The 22510-nt window shown below is 44.8% G+C and overlaps 1 protein-coding gene across 1 annotated transcript in view; it reads left to right on the top strand.

Moving 5' to 3' along the window:
* Nucleotides 1–21833, top strand: part of MAN2B2 (mannosidase alpha class 2B member 2) — a 103650-nt gene extending 81817 nt beyond the window's left edge. The window contains exons 18-19 of the mRNA XM_068277135.1: nucleotides 15847–15964; nucleotides 20514–21833. Coding sequence (XP_068133236.1) covers nucleotides 15847–15964; nucleotides 20514–20602 — 207 coding nt within the window. The 3' untranslated portion in view covers nucleotides 20603–21833. The remainder of the gene's footprint in view (nucleotides 1–15846; nucleotides 15965–20513) is intronic.
* Nucleotides 21834–22510: the final 677 nt, after the last annotated feature.

Raw genomic sequence — 22510 nt, 5'->3', positions numbered from 1 at the left:
GGGAAAGAAGTTTCAAAGTTACTGCTGCGCTCTCCAGACCTGAAAAAGAAAAATCTCTACATAGGGCAATATCGTTCAATCTGAGTAGATCATCCCTCCACTTATTCCACGTGTCACACGTGAAGTGCTCTCCCAAATATCAATCAACTCCGTGTCCCTCGTCCCCTCTCGCTAAATGCTCACCAGATTCTGGCCACCTCAGTTTTCAGGTGGATCATAGGCAGTATAGTTATAAGTCGCTTCACTGGATCCTGCAAAGAGGGAAGAATCTCCACATAGGCTAATACAGTTCAGAAAACTCAATATAATTCAACCGCTAGTGCCACCACGTGTCCTACAAATCACCCTGTGCTGGTGCCAATCCGTCGTGCTACAAATGACACTGCTCACCAGATGCAGCCCACCTCTGTATCCAGGTGGAAATTACACTGTATGTTGTAGGCAAACAAGTTTCACACTCCTGGATCCTTTTAGAAAGGCCTTTTCAAGGACTTGCTATTTATTCCAATTTTTAAGATTCACTTGATAAAAACATAAAAGAAACCAACATAGCGTAATACAGCTTAAAATTGCTCCTATGCGCATGAATTCAGTGTCACTTACGCCTCCAAGTGCGTTCTGCGCATATCACACAATAGGCCTCTGCCAGTGCCCATCCGTCTCGATTCCGGCTGGTGTCCGGGTGCGCCTAGGTAGATGCACGCTCCACCGTTTCGCCTCCTTCCTCGGTCGCAGGGTGTAGATCGGTGCGCTTCTGTGATGACCGGCCGGTCCGTGCGCTTACTTCCGTGCGACGTCAGACGCACAACTCCGCCCTACGCGCGTTTCGTCCTCAATGCCAGACTCATCAGGGGCGTTTCGTCCTCAATGCCAGACTCATCAGGGGCTCCTGATGAGCCCCTGATGAGTCTGGCATTGAGGACGAAACGTGCGTAGGGCGGAGTTGTGCGTCTGACGTCGCACGGAAGTAAGCGCACGGACCGGCCGGTCATCACAGAAGCGCACCGATCTACACCCTGCGACCGAGGAAGGAGGCGAAACGGTGGAGCGTGCATCTACCTAGGCGCACCCGGACACCAGCCGGAATCGAGACGGATGGGCACTGGCAGAGGCCTATTGTGTGATATGCGCAGAACGCACTTGGAGGCGTAAGTGACACTGAATTCATGCGCATAGGAGCAATTTTAAGCTGTATTACGCTATGTTGGTTTCTTTTATGTTTTTATCAAGTGAATCTTAAAAATTGGAATAAATAGCAAGTCCTTGAAAAGGCCTTTCTAAAAGGATCCAGGAGTGTGAAACTTGTTTGCCTACAACATACAGTGTAATTTCCACCTGGATACAGAGGTGGGCTGCATCTGGTGAGCAGTGTCATTTGTAGCACGACGGATTGGCACCAGCACAGGGTGATTTGTAGGACACGTGGTGGCACTAGCGGTTGAATTATATTGAGTTTTCTGAACTGTATTAGCCTATGTGGAGATTCTTCCCTCTTTGCAGGATCCAGTGAAGCGACTTATAACTATACTGCCTATGATCCACCTGAAAACTGAGGTGGCCAGAATCTGGTGAGCATTTAGCGAGAGGGGACGAGGGACACGGAGTTGATTGATATTTGGGAGAGCACTTCACATGTGACACGTGGAATAAGTGGAGGGATGATGTACTTAGATTGAACGATATTGCCCTATGTAGAGATTTTTCTTTTTCAGGTCTGGAGAGTGCAGCAGTAACTTTGAAACTTCTTACCCAGCGTGTGGACTATCTGCAGCGATCCCAGTGTCTGTGACTTTGTTATTCAGCTTTGGCGAACTGTGGCGCAGTGTGTTGACAATTAAAGTAATCTGGGAGCTTACTGTGGCACGGCATAGTAAATGATGAACTTCCAATGCAAAGTGTAAGTAAAGCTAGATGCACACACTAGATGACACTGAGGTGGCTAAAGATCAGACAGGCCGGATCGTTAGTGACAATGACACCTGAGCACCTTGTACCCCTTCTCACTGTACCCGATGGAAGCTGCTCCATACTCTGCCACGCTATTGTCTTCCTTCCTCTACAGAAATGCAGCCATTGGCTGCAGCAAACTAAATAACATAACTGGATTCTCTATGAAACCTTTAATTCTAAAACAAATATTTAAATGATGCCCAACTTGAGCCAAAGCACATTTTATCTTTGTATATTTGAATCAAGGTTTAGACCTTTTTGGGGTTGAATAAATGTCTGTGCCACAGGAGGAAAGGTAAATCTGTCCAGCAGGGATGCAGACAGCAAAAAAACCTGCTTTGTTTTTAGAGTGGGGAAGATCTAGAACCTCTGCCTTGGGTGTTTACTTCTTGTTCAGGTGATTTCCATAGTTAACCTTAAAGCGGACCTGAGCTCAGAACTTCCTCTCTGCTCTGAAAGACAAGGATAACAAACGTTTGCTTTCTTAAAACAGAAAGAATTTGCTATAATTCAGGTTGGAGTGAGCTTGAGAGGTCTCCCAGTGCATCACTGCTGAATATATGCAAATTAACCATTGTTGCCCTTAGAAGCTAAACACACCTCCAGAACCGCTGGAATGCAATGATGTGTCAGCTTGTTAGTTTGTACAGAGCCATAATAATCCAACATGCGTACAGACTGTTTTGGATTGTTTGATCCTCATCAGTGCATGGCATGGATTAATTTGGCTGTATGGAGTAGGGCTTGTAACACCGAAAGGTACAGACTAACCAGCAAGCTCATGGTGAACCAGAACTCATTGGAGTGTGTGAGTTCTGGGTCACCATGAGCTTGCTGGTTAGTCTGTACCTCTCGGGGTTACAAGCCCTACTCCATAGAGCCAAATTAATCCATGCCATGCACTGATGAGGATCAAACAATACGGAACAGTCTGTATGCATGTTGGATTATTGTGGCTCTGTACAAGTAACAAACTGACACATCATTGCATTCCAGCGGTTCTGGAGGTGTGTTTAGATTCTAAGGGTAACCATGGTTAATTTGCATATATTCAGCAGTGATGCACTGGGAGACATCTCAAGCTCACTTCAACCTGAATTATCACAAATTTCTGTTTTAAGAAAGCAAACTTTTGTTATCCTTAGTATTTTAGTAAGGGGGCTTTTAGGACCATTGTAGCCCCTCAAACACTCCAATGAGTTCTGGGTCACCATGAGCTTGCTGGTTAGTCTGTACCTGAAAGACAAGTAACAGCATAATAAACTTTTAAAGAAAAACATTTTTGTTACAGCTGATACAAGTCATGCAATACATCTGCAGTGTGACTACTTCCTGCTTTCATTAGAAGCAGACTTGTTTAACATCCTGTGTTTACCAGTTAGCTGCTTTGCCTTGCCTGGCAGCTGACATAGCTGAGTGATCAAATTACAGTGGTGATTAGTCACAGATTAGGGGCAATTAAAGGAGAACTGTAGTGAGAGGTATATAGAGGCTGCCATATTTATTTCCATTTGAGCAATACCAGTTGCCTGGCTATTCGGGTAATCGTTGGCCTCTAATGCTTTCAGCCATAGCCCCTGAACAAGCATGCAGCAGATCAGGCGTTTCTGACAAATTTGACTGATATGACAAGATTAGCTGCATGCTTGTTTCTGGTGTGATTCAGCCACTTCTTCAGCCAAATAGACCAGCAGGGCTACCAGGCAACTGGTATTGGTTAAAAGGAAATAAATGTGGCAGCCTCCATTTCCTTCTGTCCTGTGCAAGAGTTCAGGCCCACTTTAAAAGAAAGGTGGTCACTTGATCACAGTAATGAAAGAATATTTTGCAATAACAGTCTATACATGATTCAAAAATATGACTGGGGAAGGTTTCAAAAGTATCTCAGTATATAAGCTTATACCTTTGAAGAGGGAATTCGTTTGAAAGTTAACCACTTCCCGACCGCCTAACGCACAGAGGCGGCCGGGAAGTGGAGCCCTGAAGGACGGGCTCACCCACAGAGGCGGCGGTCCTTCTAAGGGCATGGGCGGAGCGATCGCGTCATCCGTGACGCGATCCTCCGCCGGCGCCTGTCACCGCTCGCCCGCCGCAACATCCCGCTGGCTATACGGAAGCGCCGGCGGGATGTTAACCCCGCGATCGCCGCATACAAAGTGTATAATACACTTTGTAATGTTTACAAAGTGTATTATACAGGCTGCCTCCTGCCCTGGTGGTCCCAGTGTCCGAGGGACCACCAGGGCAGGCTGCAGCCACCCTAGTCTGCACCCAAGCACACTGATTTCTCCCCCCCCTGCCGCAGATCGCCCACAGCACCCCTCAGACCCCCCCCTGCCCACCCCCCAAACCCCTGTTTGCACCCAATCACCCCCCTAATCACCCATCAATCACTCCCTGTCACTATCTGTCAACGCTATTTGTTTTTTATCTCCCCCCCCCCCCCCCCACCCACTGCCCCCTCCTGATCACCCCCCCACCCCTCAGATTCTCCCCAGACCCCCCCCCCCCCCCCCGTGTACTGTATGCATCTATCCCCCCTGATCACCTGTCAATCACCCATCAATCACCCCCTGTCACTGCCACCCATCAATCAGCCCCTAACCTGCCCCTTGCGGGCAATCTGATCACCCACCCACACCAATAGATCGCCCGCAGATCCGACATCAGATCACCACCCAAACGCAGTGTTTACATCTATTCTCTCCTCTAAACACCCACTAATTACCCATCAATCACCCCCTATCACCACCTGTCACTGTTACCCATCAGATCAGACCCTAATCTGCCCCTTGCGCGCACCCAATCACCCGCCTACACGCTCAGATTGCCCTCAGACCCCCCCTTATCAATTCGCCAGTGCATTAGTTACATCTGTTCTTCCCTGTAATAACCCACTGATCACCTGTCAATCACCTGTCACTGCCACCCATCAATCACCCCCTGTCACTGCCACCCATCAATCACCAGGTGGCACTGCCACCCATCAATCACCCCCTGTCACTGCCACCCATCAATCACCAGGTGGCACTGCCACCCATCAATCACCCCCTGTCACTGCCACTCATCAATCAGCCCCTAACCTGCCCCTTGCGGGCAATCTGATCACCCACCCACACCAATAGTTCGCCCGCAGATCCGACGTCAGATCACCTCCCAAGGGCAGTGTTTATATCTGTTCTCTACCCTAAACACCCACTAATTACCCATCAATCACCCCCTGCCACTGCTACCTATCAGATTAGACCCCTATCTGCCCCTAGGGCACTCAATCACCCGCCCACACCCTCAGAATGCCCTCAGGCCCCAGCCCTGATCACCTCGCCAGTGCATTGCTTGCATCTATTCCCCCCTCTAATCACACCTTGAGACACCCATCAATCACCTCCTGTCACCCCCTAGCACACCTACCCATCAGATCAGGCCCTAATTTGCCCCGTGTGGGCTCCTGATCACTCGGCCAAACCCTCAGATCCCCCTCAGACCCCCTTCCGATCACCTCCCCAGTGCATTGATTGCATCTATTTTCCCCTCTAACCACCCCCTGAGACACCCATCAATCACCTCCTGTCACCCCCCTAGCACTCCTATCCATCAGATCAGGCCCAATACAACCTGTCATCTAAAAGGCCACCCTGCATATGACCGGTTGCACAAAATTCTCCCCCTCATAGACCACCTGTCATCAAAATTTGCAGATGCTTATACCCCTGAACAGTCATTTTGAGACATTTGGTTTCCAGACTACTCACGGTTTTGGGCCCGTAAAATGCCAGGGCGGTATAGGAACCCCAGAAACGGACCCCATTTTAGAAAAAAGACACCCCAATGTATTCTGTTAGGTGTATGGCGAGTTCATAGAAGATTTTATTTTTTGTCAAAAGTTAGCGGAAATTGATTTTTGTTTTTTTTTCACAAAGTGTCATTTTTCACTAACTTGTGACAAAAAATAAAATCTTCTATGAACTCGCCATACACCTAACGGAATACCTTGGGGTGTCTTCTTTCTAAAATGGGGTCACTTGTGGGGTTCCTATACTGCCCTGGCATTTTAGGGGCCCTAAACCGTGAGGAGTAGTCTAGAAAACAAATGCCTCAAAATGACCTGTAATTAGGACGTTGGGCCCCTTAGCGCACCTAGGCTGCAAAAAAGTGTCACACATGTGGTATCGCCATACTCAGGAGAAGTAGTATAATGTGTTTTGGGGTGTATTTTTACACATACCCATGCTGGGTGGGACAAATCTCTCTGTAAATGGACAATTGTGTGTAAAAAAAAATCAAACAATTGTCATTTACAGAGGTATTTCTCCCACCCAGCATGGGTATGTGTAAAAATACACCCCAAAACACATTATACTACATCTCCCGAGTACGGCGATACCACATGATTGGCACTTTTTTGCAGCCTAACTGCGCTAAGGGGCCAAAAGTCCAATGAGTACCTTTAGGATTTCACAGGTCATTTTTGTTTCAAGACTACTCCTCACGGTTTAGGGCCCCTAAAATGCCAGGGCAGTAGAGGAACCCCACAAATGACCCCATTCTAGAAAGAAGACACCCAAACGTATTCCGTTAGGAGTATGGTGAGTTCATAGAAGATTTTATTTTTTGTCACAAGTTAGCGGAAAATGACACTTTGTGAAAAAAAACAATTAAAATCAATTTCCGCTAACTTGTGACAAAAAAATAAAAACTTCTATGAACTCACCATACTCCTAACGGAATACCTTGGGGTGTCTTCTTTCTAAAATGGGGTCATTAGTGGGGTTCCTATACTGCCCCGGCATTTTAGGGGCCCTAAACCGTGAGGAGTAGTCTTGAAACAAAAATGACATGTGAAATCCTAAAGGTACTTAATGGACTTTGGGCCCTTTAGCGCAGTTAGGGTGCAAAAAAGTGCCACACGTGGTATCGCCGTACTCGGGAGAAGTAGTACAATGTGTTTTGGGGTGTATTTTTACACATACCCTATGCTGGGTGGGAGAAATACCGCTGTAAATGGACAATTGTGTGTAAAAAAAATCAAAAGATTGTCATTTACAGAGGTGTTTCTCCCACCCAGCATGGGTATGTGTAAAAATACACCCCAAAACACATTGTACTACTTCTCCCGAGTACGGCGATACCACATGTGTGGCACTTTTTTGCACCCTAACTGCGCTAAAGGGCCCAAAGTCCAATGAGTACCTTTAGGATTTCACAGGTCATTTTGAGAAATTTCGTTTCAAGACTACTCCTCACGGTTTAGGGCCCCTAAAATGCCAGGGCAGTATAGAAACCCCACAAATGACCCCATTTTAGAAAGAAGACACCCCAAGGTATTCCGTTAGTAGTATGGCGAGTTCATAGAAGATTTTATTTTTTGTCACAAGTTAGCGGAAATTGATTTTAATTGTGTTTTTTCACAAAGTGTCATTTTCCGCTAACTTGTGACAAAAAATAAAATCTTCTATGAACTCACCATACTCCTAACGGAATACCTTGGGGTGTCTTCTTTCTAAAATGGGGTCATTTGTGGGGTTCCTATACTGCCCTGGCATTTTAGGGGCCCTAAACCGTGAGGAGTAGTCTTGAAACGAAATTTCTCAAAATGACCTGTGAAATCCTAAAGGTACTCATTGGACTTTGGGCCCTTTAGCGCAGTTAGGGTGCAAAAAAGTGCCACACATGTGGTATCGCCGTACTCAGGAGAAGTAGTATAATGTGTTTTGGGGTGTATTTTTACACATACCCATGCTGAGTGGGAGAAAGATCTCTGTAAATGGACAATTGTGTGTAAAAGAAATTAACAAATTGTCATTTACAGAGATATGTCTCCCACCCAGCATGGGTATGTGTAAAAATACACCCCAAAACACATTATACTACTTCTCCTGAGTACGGCAATACCACATGTGTGGCACTTTTTTGCAGCCTAACTGCGCTAAGGGGTTCAAAGTCCAATGAGCACCTTTAGGCTTTACAGGGGTGCTTACAATTTAGCACCCCCCAAAATGTCAGGACAGTAAACACACCCCACAAATGACCCCATTTTGGAAAGTAGACCCTTCAAGGTATTCAGAGAGGGGTATGGTGAGTCCGTGGCAGATTTCATTTTTTTTTGTCGCAAGTTAGAAGAAATGGAAACTTTTTTTTTTTTTTGGTCACAAAGTGTCATTTTCCGCTTACTTGTGACAAAAAATAATATCTCCTATGAACTCACTATGCCTCTCAGTGAATACTTTGGGATGTCTTCTTTCCGAAATGGGGTCATTTGGGGGGTATTTATACTATCCTGGAATTCTAGCCCCTCATGAAACATGACAGGGGGTCAGAAAAGTCATAGATGCTTGAAAATGGGAAAATTCACTTTTTGCACCATAGTTTGTAAACGCTATAACTTTTACCCAAACCAATAAATATACACTGAATGGGGAGTTTTTTATCAAAAACATGTTTGTCCACATTTTTCGCGCTGCATGTATACAGAAATTTTACTTTATTTGAAAACTGTCAGCACAGAAAGTTAAAAAAATCATTTTTTTGCCAAACTTCATGTCTTTTTTGATGAATATAATAAAAAGTCGCAGGAGCAATCAAATAGCACCAAAAGAAAGCTTTATTAGTGACAAGAAAAGGAACCAAAATTCATTTAGGTGGTAGGTTGTATGAGCGAGCAATAAACCGTGAAAGCTGCAGTGGTCTGAATGGAAAAAAAGTGGCCGGTCCTTAAGGGGTAGAAAGCCCTAGGTCCTCAAGTGGTTAAGTAGTGCAGGTCTTTCTACCATTACCCAAAATCCCCTTTATTCATCAGCTGGGTAATGTGATACAATGATGGACAGTGGGGGTGACAGGAAGTCACATAGGATGCTGCTTTCTGTCACCCCCACTGTCCACTATTGGATTGCTTTTCCGAACTGATGAATAAAGGGATCTTAAAGATACGGTGCCTCCTTTACCTCTCTTCATACCCATCATTTGACTTTGTGTGAGAGCAAGTCGCCTATGTGTCCTTGCTAAAAATGAGTTATGCTTTTTTTTATCTTTTATCTCTTGATTTTTCCTCCTTCATATGATCATTGAGTTATCATAAACTCGAGTTTGTTTTTTAGTCACTCCAGCAAGGGTTTCTTCATTATTCAGCATCCTGATTGTGGCTTAGGGGTCATAAGCCGTCTCATTGTGAAAGTGTCACGTTTCGCTTCTGGCTGTCGGGCTGCATAATACTTTTCTGTAAATGAAGCAGTACAAGTCTGTTCTGACTTGGGGAACTTATGTTATGTGGTCTTTTGCTCTGTCACCATCCCTGGGCCCTCACACTCGCAACACAGGCTCATAAGACATCAGCTGTTGCTAAGGTCAGTCTCAAGGTTATCCAACCTTTGATTCAGTGGCTCTTTAAAGGACCACTCCAGCGAAAAAAGTAAGCAGTTAAAATCGACAGAACTGACAGGTTTTGGACTAGTCCATTTCCTCGTGCGGAATTCCCAGGGTTTTCTTTGTTTTCTAAGGGCTCACACTACAACAGTGAGTTGCTGTGCAGTACATTTCAACTTGTCCGGGGTGATTAAAACACATAGAAATGCATGCTATGTGAGTTTCAGCACATGGATTATGCAGATAAGCCCATGAATCAGCTGGTTTCCTTTCCCTCTACATCACTTCACAGCGCTTTGACAATTCAGTAAAACTCCTGGAAACTCACAAAAACTCACTGATCAATTCATGAGTTTTTATTCATGCATTTTAATGCGAAAAAGAGAGCACACCAAGAGCCCAATATAGTGTAGTATGTACTGGTAAGGTATAATTGATAGAGTAATAATATTAATTTAATACTCACAAACCAGGGTTACCAAGTAGGCAACCACTGTCAAAGCAGGTGGGGAGATTGTCCTGACCCCACTCAGGATTAAAAAGTCGCTCTCTGTAGTAGAAGGAAGGGTACAACCCTCCACCAAGGGTGGACTTGATGTAGATAATAGGATAACAGAGGCGCCAATAGGATAAAAAACACTAAAAGAACTTAAAAACACATCTTGGTAATAGAGGAGGCAGTGGTGGACTCACCCCCTCCAAGCCGAACACACGACTGTGGATTTTCAGTCAAAACAATTTTATTGGATACTCCAAATAAAGCGCAACGCGTTTCACGGGATACATACCCGCTTCATCAGGCAATAACAGATAGGAGTAAACAGCATCTGCCAGTATCATCAACACTCTCAGTGTTGATACTGGCAGATGCTGTTTACTCCTATCTGTTGTTGCCTGATGAAGCGGGTTTGTATCCCGTGAAACGCGTTGCACTTTATTTGGAGTATCCAATAAAATTGTTTTGACTGAAAATCCACAGTCGTGTGTTCTGCTTGGAGGGGGTGAGTCCACCACTGCCTCCTCTATTACCAAGATGTGTTTTTAAGTTCTTTTAGTGTTTTTTATCCTATTGGCGCCTCTGTTATCCTATTATATGCATTTTAATGCATTTCAAAGCACTTACTAGTGTGAATGAGTCAAAGCATCTCTTGAACGGCAGCTGCTAAATCTAACTGACCAAATAGTGTGCAAGTGAGTAGGGAGGCTGGTATGTTACTATTTTGGCAGTTAAACTGCCGTTCAGGAGACGCTTCTGAAAACAAAGAAAACCTGAGAATCAGATTTTAACTGCTTACTTATTTCGCTGCAGTGGTCCTTTAACCTTTTGGGGGACCGCCTGTGTTAGATCCTACGTCGCACTTGTGGCTGTTTTAGCCTGATGCGGCATATGATCTACGCCGCCCATTGTTTCCGCTCCTGACACGATCGTGCGCACCTGAGGGGAGATGTCAGCTGTCGCATGACAGCTGACATCTCCCCTCAGTGATCAGAAGCCATCGCGTATGGCTGCTGATCACGTGAATCACTACGATCGCCGGCAAATCATAGTGATCACTATGGGCAGCTGCGGCGGTAGGGGGGTAAGATGAGGATCCACTCGCCTCCCTTGCCACGACTATCGGTGCTCCTCACCGCTCTGGCCGGCATCCCCGCTCTCTCGGACATCAGTGGCGGGTCCCGGCTTGATGACGTCATCAAGCCGGGACCCGGAACTGAGCGGCAGTAGGAGCGGAGATGCCGGCCGGAGTGGAGGGGTCCACTGCGGCTCATCGCTGGAGTCTGGAAGGTGAGTAATGGCTGCCAGTCACATGGGGAACACCTGGCTACAGGGGGGACACCATGCCTAGCAAGCCCCACAGGGGATGCGGCTGCCTGACCCCCCCCAGCAAAAAACACCTGGTCCTTAAAGGGGACCAGAGACGACCGTTCTCTACAAAAAGAAAAATAAGATGTTATACATACCTGGGGCTTCCTCCAGCCCATTAAGCCTGGATCGCTCCCACGCCGCTGTCCTCCGCTGCCTCTATCGCCGGTATCAGGTCCCGTCACTTCCGCCGGACGCGACCAGTCTTCCGCATGCCCAGGGGCTCCCTCCGGCTCTGTGCGCATGCGCAGTACGGAGGGAGCGCACTGGGCTTGTGTTGACTGGCCGAAATGACAGGACCCGGTACTGGCAGACAGAGGCAGCGGAGGACGGCGGCGTGGGAGCGATCCAGGCTTATGGGGCTGGAGGAAGCCCCAGGTATGTATAACATAATTTTCTCGTGGTCTCTGGTTCTCTTTAAGGGGGGTTAGGCGGCCAGTCCCCAAAGGGTTAATGAAAGCCAGATACTGAGTGATCTAACTAAATAAAAGTAACTGAATAATCTGTGCTACACCACTGTTATTGGCAGTAGAGCTGCTCGGAAGGGTTTGAGGATAGCAGGAGTGGATGAACAGAGGTGTAACGGAGGTCTAAGTCTTCTGTTCAGTATAGATTTTGAGATTTGTAAAGGTCCTCTGGACACATGAAAAAAAGCCATAGAGCATTAAAGAGCTAGATGTGCTCTCAGTGAGAATCTTTATTTCACAATAGACACCTTAACCACTATCCATTAGGCTAGGTCCACACTGGTCCGTTCAGGATCGAATCCGTTTTTCTAAAAATAACCTTTTTCTCCCCTCCCCCCCCCCCCCCCCCCCCCCCCCCCAAAACCCCGACCGTTTTTCCAGAAATGCATTTTTGTAGCATAAGTTTCCAGTCCGTGGAAACGTATGCTCAGCCGTGGGGGGAGAGGCAGCCACCATGCTGGAGGGCTATAGCAGGCAGGACAAGGGTGGCAGCGATCAGGAGGACTCACCTGGGTCCCCCGCTCCCGCTACCCCTTCAGCTACGTGCCGCAAAACTTGTTACAATGTATAGCGGAGGCGGGTGGGGAACTTACCTTCTCTCCACTTCCTCCGCTCGCCGCATCACTGCCTGCAATGCCACCCCCTATACTTCGGAGGGCAGCATTGCAGGCAGTGATGTGGCGAGTGGAGTAAGTAGGAGGAGAAGGTAAGCTCCCCGCTCGCCGCTGCTATACATTTTTAACAAGTTTTGTGGCATGTAGCTGGAGGGGGGTAGCGGGGACGGGGGACCCAGGTGAGGGAGGGGGGCAGCGTCCTGCCTTTACCCCTCCAGCATGGCGGCTGCCTCTCCCCCCACAGACTGTGATACAGAAACGGATCCGTTTCTGTGTCCAAATCTGCCTGTGTAGAGGGGGATTTGTTTTCCTATTGCCTACCACTACCTGTGTGTATCAGGATCCAGATCTGTTGTGTGAAAATGCAGCAGATCCGGACCTTTCCGTTCAGGTTTTGAAAACGTGTCCCCACAAAACGGAGACTGGTCCATTTTTTTTATGGGTAAAGACCGCTGCTATCTAAAACACTGGTATCCGTGGCTCCGGTTTTGATCCGACCTGAGAAACGGAGCCACGGATACGTTCACGTACCTAGTGTATAGCCTTATTGGTAAAGGGCCTCACATTGAAGGTGAAAATCTGACAGCATACCATATGTCTGGTGCATGTCCCACCCCATGTACCTGCTGCTGGCTTGTATATTAGAGCAAGGGCTGCTCTGTGATACAGCCAGATAAGATTAGAGGGTGTGTGGCCAGCAGGGCTGTGGAGTCGGAGTCGGGGCAATTTTGGGGTATCTGGAGTCGGAGTCGGGAGAAAATGCACCGAATCCGACTCCTAATGAATTTAAGCTGTAATTAAATTAGAAAATATGATAAAATGTTATATTTCTCAGATAATAGTCATCCATAAATAATTTATACATACAGTAATAGCTGTGCTTAATCCACAAAAATGAAATAAACCAAACAAAAAATAGTTACTTGTGCTGTTTCAATAAAGCAGTCCCTGTATTTTTAAAGTCAGATATACATATCTGATTGTGACTGTATATATGATGTGTACACAGGAATCTCCTTTTTTTAATTATTTTTTATTTGTATGTATAAAGCGCTATCATATTACGCAGCGCTCTTGTATATACTAATTAACATCTATGCTGTAAGTATAAAGCCTGATGTGTAGCCGTGTCACTAATAGAGATGGTCAACGAGATGGAAATAATTCTGCATTGATGCTGATTTATGCAAATGTATGCACTCCCTTTGCTCATGAAATCAAATAATTTGATATATTGTTAAAATTTGGTTTAGTGACTACGAATTAAAGGGTAACTGAGACGGATGAAAAGAAAAGTTTTTTACATACCTGGGCCTTCCTCCAGCCCCCTTCAGCCTAATCAGTCCCTCGCTGTCCTCCTCTGCCACCTGGATCTTCTGCTATGAGTCCTGGTAATTCAGCCAGTCAGAGCAGTCCGGCCACGTGCCGCTCCCACAGCCAGGAGCGTTCTGCATCTGCGCAATAGTGCTGCGCAGGTGTAGTACGCTCCCAGCGACGGAGTGTGTGCATGCGCACTACGCCCGACTGGCTCAAGTACCTGGACCCATAGCAGAAGATCCAGGTGGCGGAGGAGGACAGCAAGGGACTGATTAGCCTGAAGGGGGCTGGAGGAAGCCCCAGGTGTGTATAAAACTTTAATGTCCTCTGTCTCAGGTTTACTTTGTAACACATATGCACTCCCCACAGAGCTGCAGGGAATCCACTGAGAATGTTGTGCACATTGAACACTAGGTTCAGATTGTGCATGAAGAATGTGTAATAGAGGAAGAGTCCCCTCATTCCCCTGCAGGGTCTTATTCAGTGCACTCCCTCCTTCCCCTGTATGTGTTTGTCAGCATGCACACAGCTTATGCTGGTGTATGTGCATGGTGCACATGGACACATAACGTTAGCTCCCTTGTGCGATTGGTAAGATGCACTATCTGTCCCAGGAGAGGACGTCAGGATGTGTGCTCCTAATTCATTGATAGGTTTGGTGCAATGAATGTGTTTGCATGTCTGCACTATGCATGTTACAGGGCCAGAGTTAGGACACCTATGTTTACCTGGGTACTTCTACGCAGTATAGGTGACTAAGCATAAGAATGCATTCTTCTGTGAACTAAGACCCCGGCTTTTAACTTAGCTGTAGGGATAACAGTTGTGCCTGGATGAGTGAATCTGTGAATGCATTTGTTTGAACATTTGCATGCGAGTGTGCGAAGGGTTAATAGATTTTTGCTCATTCCCCTGCAGAGTACCTGCACATCACTCGTACATGTACCCACAGTTACATTGCCTAGGGCCTGATAGATGTTCTTTGTTCCTGTCTTATACAAGTACACACTTTCAATCAACAAAATTATAGTATGCAAATTAGAGGAGTCAGAGTTGAGGAGTCTGAGTCGATATCAGTGGAATCCTAACCTGAGGTGTCGGAGTCGGTGGATTTTTGTACCGACTCCACAGCCCTAGTGGCCAGGGCAGCAAGAGCTTGGCTGCTTCAGGACATCCAGCAGAAGTTGGGATCTGCTGGGATTCAGGATGACACGACAACAACCCACTATAGGACCATGTTAAAGAGAACCCAAGGTGAGAGTGATATGGCAGCCTCCATATTTATCTCTTTTTTTTAAACAATACCAGTCACCTTCTGATGCGGTCTCTAATCATTTAAGCCATTGACCCTGACCAAGCATATGCAAATCAGGTACTCTGACTCAGCTGACTCAGGTTTTTCTGCATTAGCCATATGTATGGTTTTGATTCATACACTATGTATGCCAGAAGTATAACAGGGCTGCCAGACAACTGGTATTCTTTACAAGGAAATAAATATGGCAGCCTCCATATTGCTCACCTCGGGTTGGCTTTTAAGCATCAGTGTCCATTTACAAATACACCCAACAATTTTACTTTCGTTGTTGCCTGCGACTGTAGTGAAGATTTGCCCCCTCTTAGTGCCCTCGCATTATTGTCATTGTTGCAGATGACACCAACACAGGAAGCGGTGTGTTCCAAATTTTACAGCTATTTCCGGCGAACAAAAAATATGGGGATGACTTTCACAGAGGGACACTTGAACCAGTCAGAAGTGGCCTTTCACCTTTACTTGGGGAGATTCGCCATTTACGACTTTAGGGCAGGAAGTGGAGGGCAATCTTATCAGTGAAGATTTAAACTGCTGTAAACCCAGACGGAGTCTCTCTTTCTATCCATTCTGTTAAAAACATGGCAATTATTAAAGGACCACTATGGTGAAATGTAAGCAGTTGACAGGTTTGGGCTAGTCCATCTTCTCATGGGGGATTATCTGGGTTTTCTATTTTACTGCTAAAATAGTAAGATACCAGCCAAGCCTCCCTACTCATTTGCACACGATTTTGGAAGTTGGACTTAGCAACTACCATTCAGGAAATGCAGGTAAACAAATGAGAATCACCCATAAGGAGATGTACTAGTCTAAAACCTGTCGGTTCTGTCAGATTTTAACTGCTTACTTTTTCACTGAAGTGGTCCTTTAAAGTGATTCTCCAGTAATTTGTTATACCCTGCAGTATTTGATGTTTCCATTTTGATGGAAGAATGTCTGTAGTAATTGCTGTGGTGTTAGTCTCTTCTTGCAGGACTGGGTAATGTAACTCGTGTGGAAGAGCGCTCCCTCACTGGAACATGGGACCTGAGCACCATGCAGCGATGGAAGTGGAACACCACACATGAGAGAAGGAAAGGTGAGCTGAAGAGGGATGCTGGTCACTCCCAAAACCTCCAGTGTTTCTTATGAATGAACATTTAACAGATGTGACAAAGAAGCAGGGAGTGGGATCCCCCAAAGCCCAACCACGAGTGCTCACAGTGTGTGGTGGTGGCAACTGATTATTAGGGAACTCTGTTTTGGCTCTAATCCTTTGCAGGAGAGTATATGCTGGTGCACTTCATGCAGGTTCACCACTCCTGCTCCACACAGTGTATCAATCAAGAACAGAAGAAGGCATGCCAGACTCAAACTTGCATTCTGTTTAATGCAGTTAAATCCGCACACTGCATGTTTTTTGCATGCGGGCTTTACCCGAGCTTACTAATACTGTGGTGGCAAGTGGCCTTGGCAAAAAGGAAAGGTCACACCTGATGTGGTGGGCTGCTTGTGAGAAGCATCCATATGTTGGCGCTTTATACATGAATAAGAATAATATGTGCGTCTTCCCTCTAGCAGCTGGGGATTCGGCATCGAAACAGTAGAAAAGGCACGTGGAGCAATTGGAGTAATTGGGCGCGATCGCGGGTGCGCCCCCGTGCCCCCGGTAGCCCTGGGATCAGTGAACGGGAACATGGTTCCCGATCACCGATGCGTGTCCCCAGCAGAAAAACCGAAGCGCTCTTACAATGGACTTCAGTCTTTCTGCATGTAAACATTTCCGCATCCCCCTTGTGCTTCGCTTAGCGAGAAGCACAAGGAGGGGAAAAAAAACAAAAAAAAAAAAAAGTGGCCATCTTGTGGCCAAATACTAAAACTACATCTACATATTTTTTACATTACAATTTACACATATAATATAAAAAATTAACTTTATTTCCCACACCAAAATATTACCCAAATAAATTTTGTAATGGAAAAAAAAAGACAATAAAGAAAAACAAAAAAACAAACAAAACATAAATAGTTACCTAAGGGTCTGAACTTTTTAATATGCATTTGAAGGGGGTATACTACGAACATTTTTTAAATTATAAGCTTGTAAATAGTGATTGACGCAAAATGAAAAAAAAATGCACCTTTATTTCCAAATAAAATATTGGCACCCTACATTGTGATAGGGACAAAATTTAAATGGTGTCATAACCGAGACAAATGGGCAAATAAAATACATAGATTTTACTTATGGTAGCGTGGATTATTTTAAAGCTATAAAGGCTGAAAACTGAGAAATAATGAATTTTTTCCATTTTTTTCTTATTAATCCTGTTAAAATGCATTTATAAAAAAAATAATTCTTAGCAAAATTTACTACCCAAAGAAAGCCTAATTAGTGGTGGAGAAAAACAAGATATAGATCAATAAATTGTGATAAGCATTGATAAAGTTATTAGTGAATGAATGGGAGGTGAAAATTGCTCTGATGCATAAGGTGAAAAATCCCAGCGGGCTGAAATGGTTAAGCACCGGAGCGAAACATTGGGCGCCTGGTAGATAACGGGTGCTGGTACAGCGCCCACAATATATATCAGGCACCGCAGGTGCCCAAATGCCAATATTTTTATTGCAGGTTTTTTTTTTTTTTTTTTTCAGCAGGTGTGATCATTGCAGCGGACCGCAGCAAGTTAGTTAGTGTGTGGGGGGTTTAGGCGTTAGGTAGTTTGTGTGGGGCAGGGGGGAGTTAAAGGTTTGGCATTAGGTAGGTAGTTTGTGCGTGGGGGAGGGGGTTAAGGATTAGGCATTAGGTAGCTACTTCATGTGGTGGGGAGTTAAGGGTTGGGAATTGGGTAGCTAGATTGTGTGTGGGGGGAGAAGGTTAAGGGTTAGACATCGTGGGGGGGGGGGGGTGGAAGGGTTCTATTTGGCTACAGTAAAATATCGGTATTTAATACCAATATTTTACTGTTGACATTACTGGGAGCCCACATTTCCAGGCACCTTTATTTGACGAATGCATTGGGCATAGTCCTGTGCAGTAGCACTATGTGCTGAAGTACTCCAGTGGGGCATGTGCAAACATTGATTGACAAGACAGCCGTGTTTTTCTTGCAAAGCACTTCTGTCTGTATATGCAACCTGCAAGGTCGCGGTTGGAATGAGTGGTGAAGTTGCGCACCAGCAATGAAGCGCTACTGCACACCTCTATGCCTGGTCCCCAGCTGATAGTGGGGCAGACATGCGTACGGACGCCCACATCAGGTGACACCTTTCTTTTTGGCCAAAGCCAATTTTTGCCACCCGATGTGAGTGCTCCCTTTGTCTTTCTTCTCCTATCTCCTAGAGTTAGTTGTAGCCGCACCAGTCTGAGATACTGTCAGATTGCCCTCCAGATAGGGATTCTCTTCTCCTTTAAACCGTGTGTCCTAAATAACAAATTAAACACAGCTGAATATTTATGTAAGTGAAAACACAAATCAAGAACATGTGGTTAATGCTTTACTAGACGTGACTAGGAAGAGAAAATTCCTCTTTGCCACCACACACTTTGCATAAGGTTGACAAACACTCTTAACATGTCAGTTCCTTGTAAGTCTGTTGCTGAGATTAGTTATCTGACTTCCTAGTGTATATAAAGCTGAATGTTCTGTGATGCAGAAGTAGCAGAATTAGTACCCTGCATCGTCTTCAATGAGAAATCACGTAGACGTTTATTCCATTAGCAAAGCAGTTATCGAGTTGTATGGCATACAGCAGATACAGTATTTTTCAGCATATAAGACGCTCCAGTCTGTAAGGCGCACCTAGATTTAGAGGGAAAAAAATAAGGAAAACAATAAAAATACTAAACTTGGTGCATCTATAGTACAGAGACTTTTTTTTTGTGTGTATTCTCAGCATCATAGATTCTACCATCAGATGGATCCCTCTCAGATTAAATATGATCAAATCCCTCCACACACTAGGCATTTCAGCATAAAATCTATAAAAAAAAAATCTGTTCAACCACAGTGTTGCAATGTTCGATGCAGTGCCACGCAATGGGCTGTGAATCTGCTGCAACTACCAAACTGCCACCGATTGACACTTTCTGTCTGGTGTGATCAACCATTTCAATCTGGCATCCTTCGAGGCACTGACTCCTAGCAGATTCAAACGAAATGATCAAATATATCAACGGGAAAAATCGAGAAGTATAAGCTCACCTTTATACTATAGTACTTGTACTATATGTAAACATTGGGGTCATGCTGTCTTGTTCTTTCACGATCTAATGATGGAATAAATTTGCATTACTTATAAGAAGCCTTTCACACATGCTTTCCTACATAGAATACCAGCGGTTTCTTGCCTGGCCTTCTATGTTTGTTGTATGTATCTTACAGGGGAAATGCAAAAAATTAGAATATCATGCAAAAGTCCATTTATTTCAGTATTTCAGTATTTCAAATGAAATAGGCTCATTACATGCAATGTGAGATATTTCAAGCCTTTATTTTATTATTTTGATGACTAGTGACCTTAGCCCGTTTAAAAACGGGCTAGGTCTGTCTCCGCGCGCATGTGCGCACCCGCCCGTCACGCACGTCCACCGCACACGCGCGCACACCCGGCCGCCCGCTCACACGCCCACCTGGCTCCCTGGCCCGTCCCTGTCCTCCTGCCTGTGTGAGCAAAAAGCACGGACCCAGCTACAGAGACAACTGTCCCTGCTGTACACAGGGACAGATGCCTATTATTATTATTATATAGGATTATGACTTACAGCTTATGAGAAACCCAAAATCAAAATCTCAGACCATTAGACTAGCTTACACTCCCAAAGGACCGGCACCACACGAGGTGAGTATAGCTCAAATACTTTTATTAAAGAGAAACTCCGACCAAGAATTGAACTTTATCCCAATCAGTAGCTGATACCCCCTTTTACATGAGAAATCTATTCCTTTTCACAAACAGACCATCAGGGGGTGCTGTATGACTGATATTGTGGTGAAACCACTCCCACAAGAAACCCTGAGTATGTACTCCTGGCAGTTTTCTGTCTGTGAACCTTGCTGCATTGTGGGAAATAGCTGTTTCCAACTACCAAAAATCCATACAGCAGATACAACACCTGCCAACAGTAAAAATGTCACCATGTAATACATGTCAGAATGTAAATCAGGGATTTAAAAGATTTTACAATGGGAAAACACTGACTAAATCATTTATACATAATTATTGTAAAAATGAAGCACTTTTTTATTACATTATTTTCACTGGAGTTTCTCTTTAAGTTATATAAAAAAAAATGACAGCAACAACAGCCCACTGTTTCGGCCTGGAAGGCCTTTATCAAGTTGCTTCAATATCAAATAAATGATAATGACTTGGAGCTTATGAGAACCCCAGAATCAAAATCTCAGACCATTAGAATATTGTGAAAAGGTTCAATTTTCTAGGTTGAAAGTGTCAGTCTAATCAGGTAATTTAATCCAAACACCTGCAAATTGTTCTTATTTCATATATTAGTTTCAGCTTATGTTATTGAAATACATTTTTCATGATATTCTATTTTTTTCAAATTTCACCTGTATGTCGACCTCTGTTCAGTCGTCTTTCGTTAGCCACTTTTAACAGGAAATGCGTTTTCTTTTTTCTTGCAGATCAGCTGAAACCTGCACAGAGCTCAGAAGACTTTGTTCTTACTGTAGAACCAAAGGAAATAAGAACTTTATTTGTGTACTTTCAGTAACCTCTACCAAAAGATACAACTGTAAAATGTACACTGTGCTCTGAAAAACCTACTATTAGGATTACCAGGCAGATGTGCCCAACACTCTTTTCTATGCAGCTGATTGTCTCAGAGATCTCTATCAAAAATGAATAGTTCTAGCTGGATTCTTGAAAAATGTTCTTCTGTTTCCATATGAACATATTGCTGAGCAATGCCTTGGTGCTCTGCAGCTTAGAAGGATCATCCACCAGGCAACCTAGGCAGGTGCTTGTGGCCTAGAGGGTGTCAAGGGGCCCACCTGCCCCCTTTTTTGACCTCTCTCCACTTTAGCTTACCAAAAGGACCAAAAAGGGGCACCATTTCTACTACTTTGCCTACAGCCCCAATACATCTTAATCCATCTCTGCTCTGCAGACTTTTTGTAGGACTGAGGCCCCATTCACACCATTAACGCAGAAAAATCACTGGACACTGCAGCATTCTGGGAGCGCTCACGATTAGCGGTGCTATGCATGCTAATCGCGAATCGCTGGCAAAACGCTGCATGTTGCACGTTTGCGGTTAACGCTAACCGCAAATGCGGCAGTGAGAACACTGCCATAGGCTTACATGAGCTAGTGTTTTGCGCTGAGCGGGAATCGTGCGATTCCCGCTCAAGTTTGAACAGCTCCTCAGGGCTGGTACACACTACATGAGCTTTTCTTAGTGCTTTGTGATTTGAAAAGCTACTGCTAATGTTATCCTGTGTGTGTGTGTTAACACTGGACCGATGTGATTTTGTAAAAATCCCCCATAGCACTGCATTAGCAGGAGCTTTTAAAATCTCTGGCGTTTAAAACGCTCTTGTAGTCTGCACCAGCCCAAAAATGTGAGAACTGGAAATAATTGTGGATTTCTGTGAATGTGTACATATAAAGCTATAGAAGTATAAACTTTCGTTACCTCCATATCCTGTCTGGTTCCTTCGTCATCCTTTAGAAGATCACAGACGTGGCAACTTGCCATTCAGTTGATTGCAGATCCTCCTCTGCTGTCTTTGGGCCTGTGGTTGGTTGCCTTGTTCCAGGAATACGCAGCACATTGACATGCCATAGGATGACTGAGCAGGAGGGTAGTTGCTAGTTTGGTTAATGACTTCTATTGTACAACTCTTTAAAATGAATTTGACCTTCATTGGCATTTTGTACACATGTAATTATAAAACATTTTAAATGTGTACAGTAATCACATAATAAAGTGAAAAAGCTCAGTTTTTGCAATATATAAATAATAATAATTTTTTAGTATTTATATAGCGCCGGCAACTTACGCAGCGTTGTACAGAGTATATATATATTGTCTTGTCACTTAACTGTCCCTCAGAGGAGCTCACAATCAAATCCCTCTCATAGTCATATGTCTGTGTGTGTATGTATGTGTAGTGAACTGTATGTACAGTATTGTAGTCCAGGGCCAATTTAGGGGGAAGCTAATTAACATATCTGTATGTTTTGGGATGTGTGAGGAATCCCGGGTTCCCAGAGGAAACCTACGCAGACACGAGGAGAACATACAAACTCCTTGCAGATTTTGACATGGGTGGGATTTGAATCGGGGACGCTGCGTTGCAAGGCAAGAACATAAACCACTACACCACCGTGCTGCCTATTATCTAATGGGTGCCCAGATCCTTATCGCAAACAGCCATTTTCCTTCTCACACTGCCTTATTCCTCTGCTCTGCAGGTCAGGGGGTACCTGCTGCTACAGACATGCAGTTAGTTATCTAGGAAAAAATGGATTGCATGCAACAGCATTATGTACTGGACCCTTTCACCAGCAATGAGGTTTCATTCTTAGAAAGGGTCCCTACTCTACTTTACACCATTCAGCAAGTTGCTGACTTTTGGTAGCGCGGTAATAAAGCATTGCCCAGTAATGCGTGTGG

Source organism: Hyperolius riggenbachi, chromosome 1 (assembly GCF_040937935.1).
Source record: "Hyperolius riggenbachi isolate aHypRig1 chromosome 1, aHypRig1.pri, whole genome shotgun sequence".
In the NCBI taxonomy this organism is placed as follows: domain Eukaryota; kingdom Metazoa; phylum Chordata; class Amphibia; order Anura; family Hyperoliidae; genus Hyperolius; species Hyperolius riggenbachi.
Note: the sequence above shows the minus strand (reverse complement) of the source record. Positions and strands in the feature narration are given on the sequence as shown.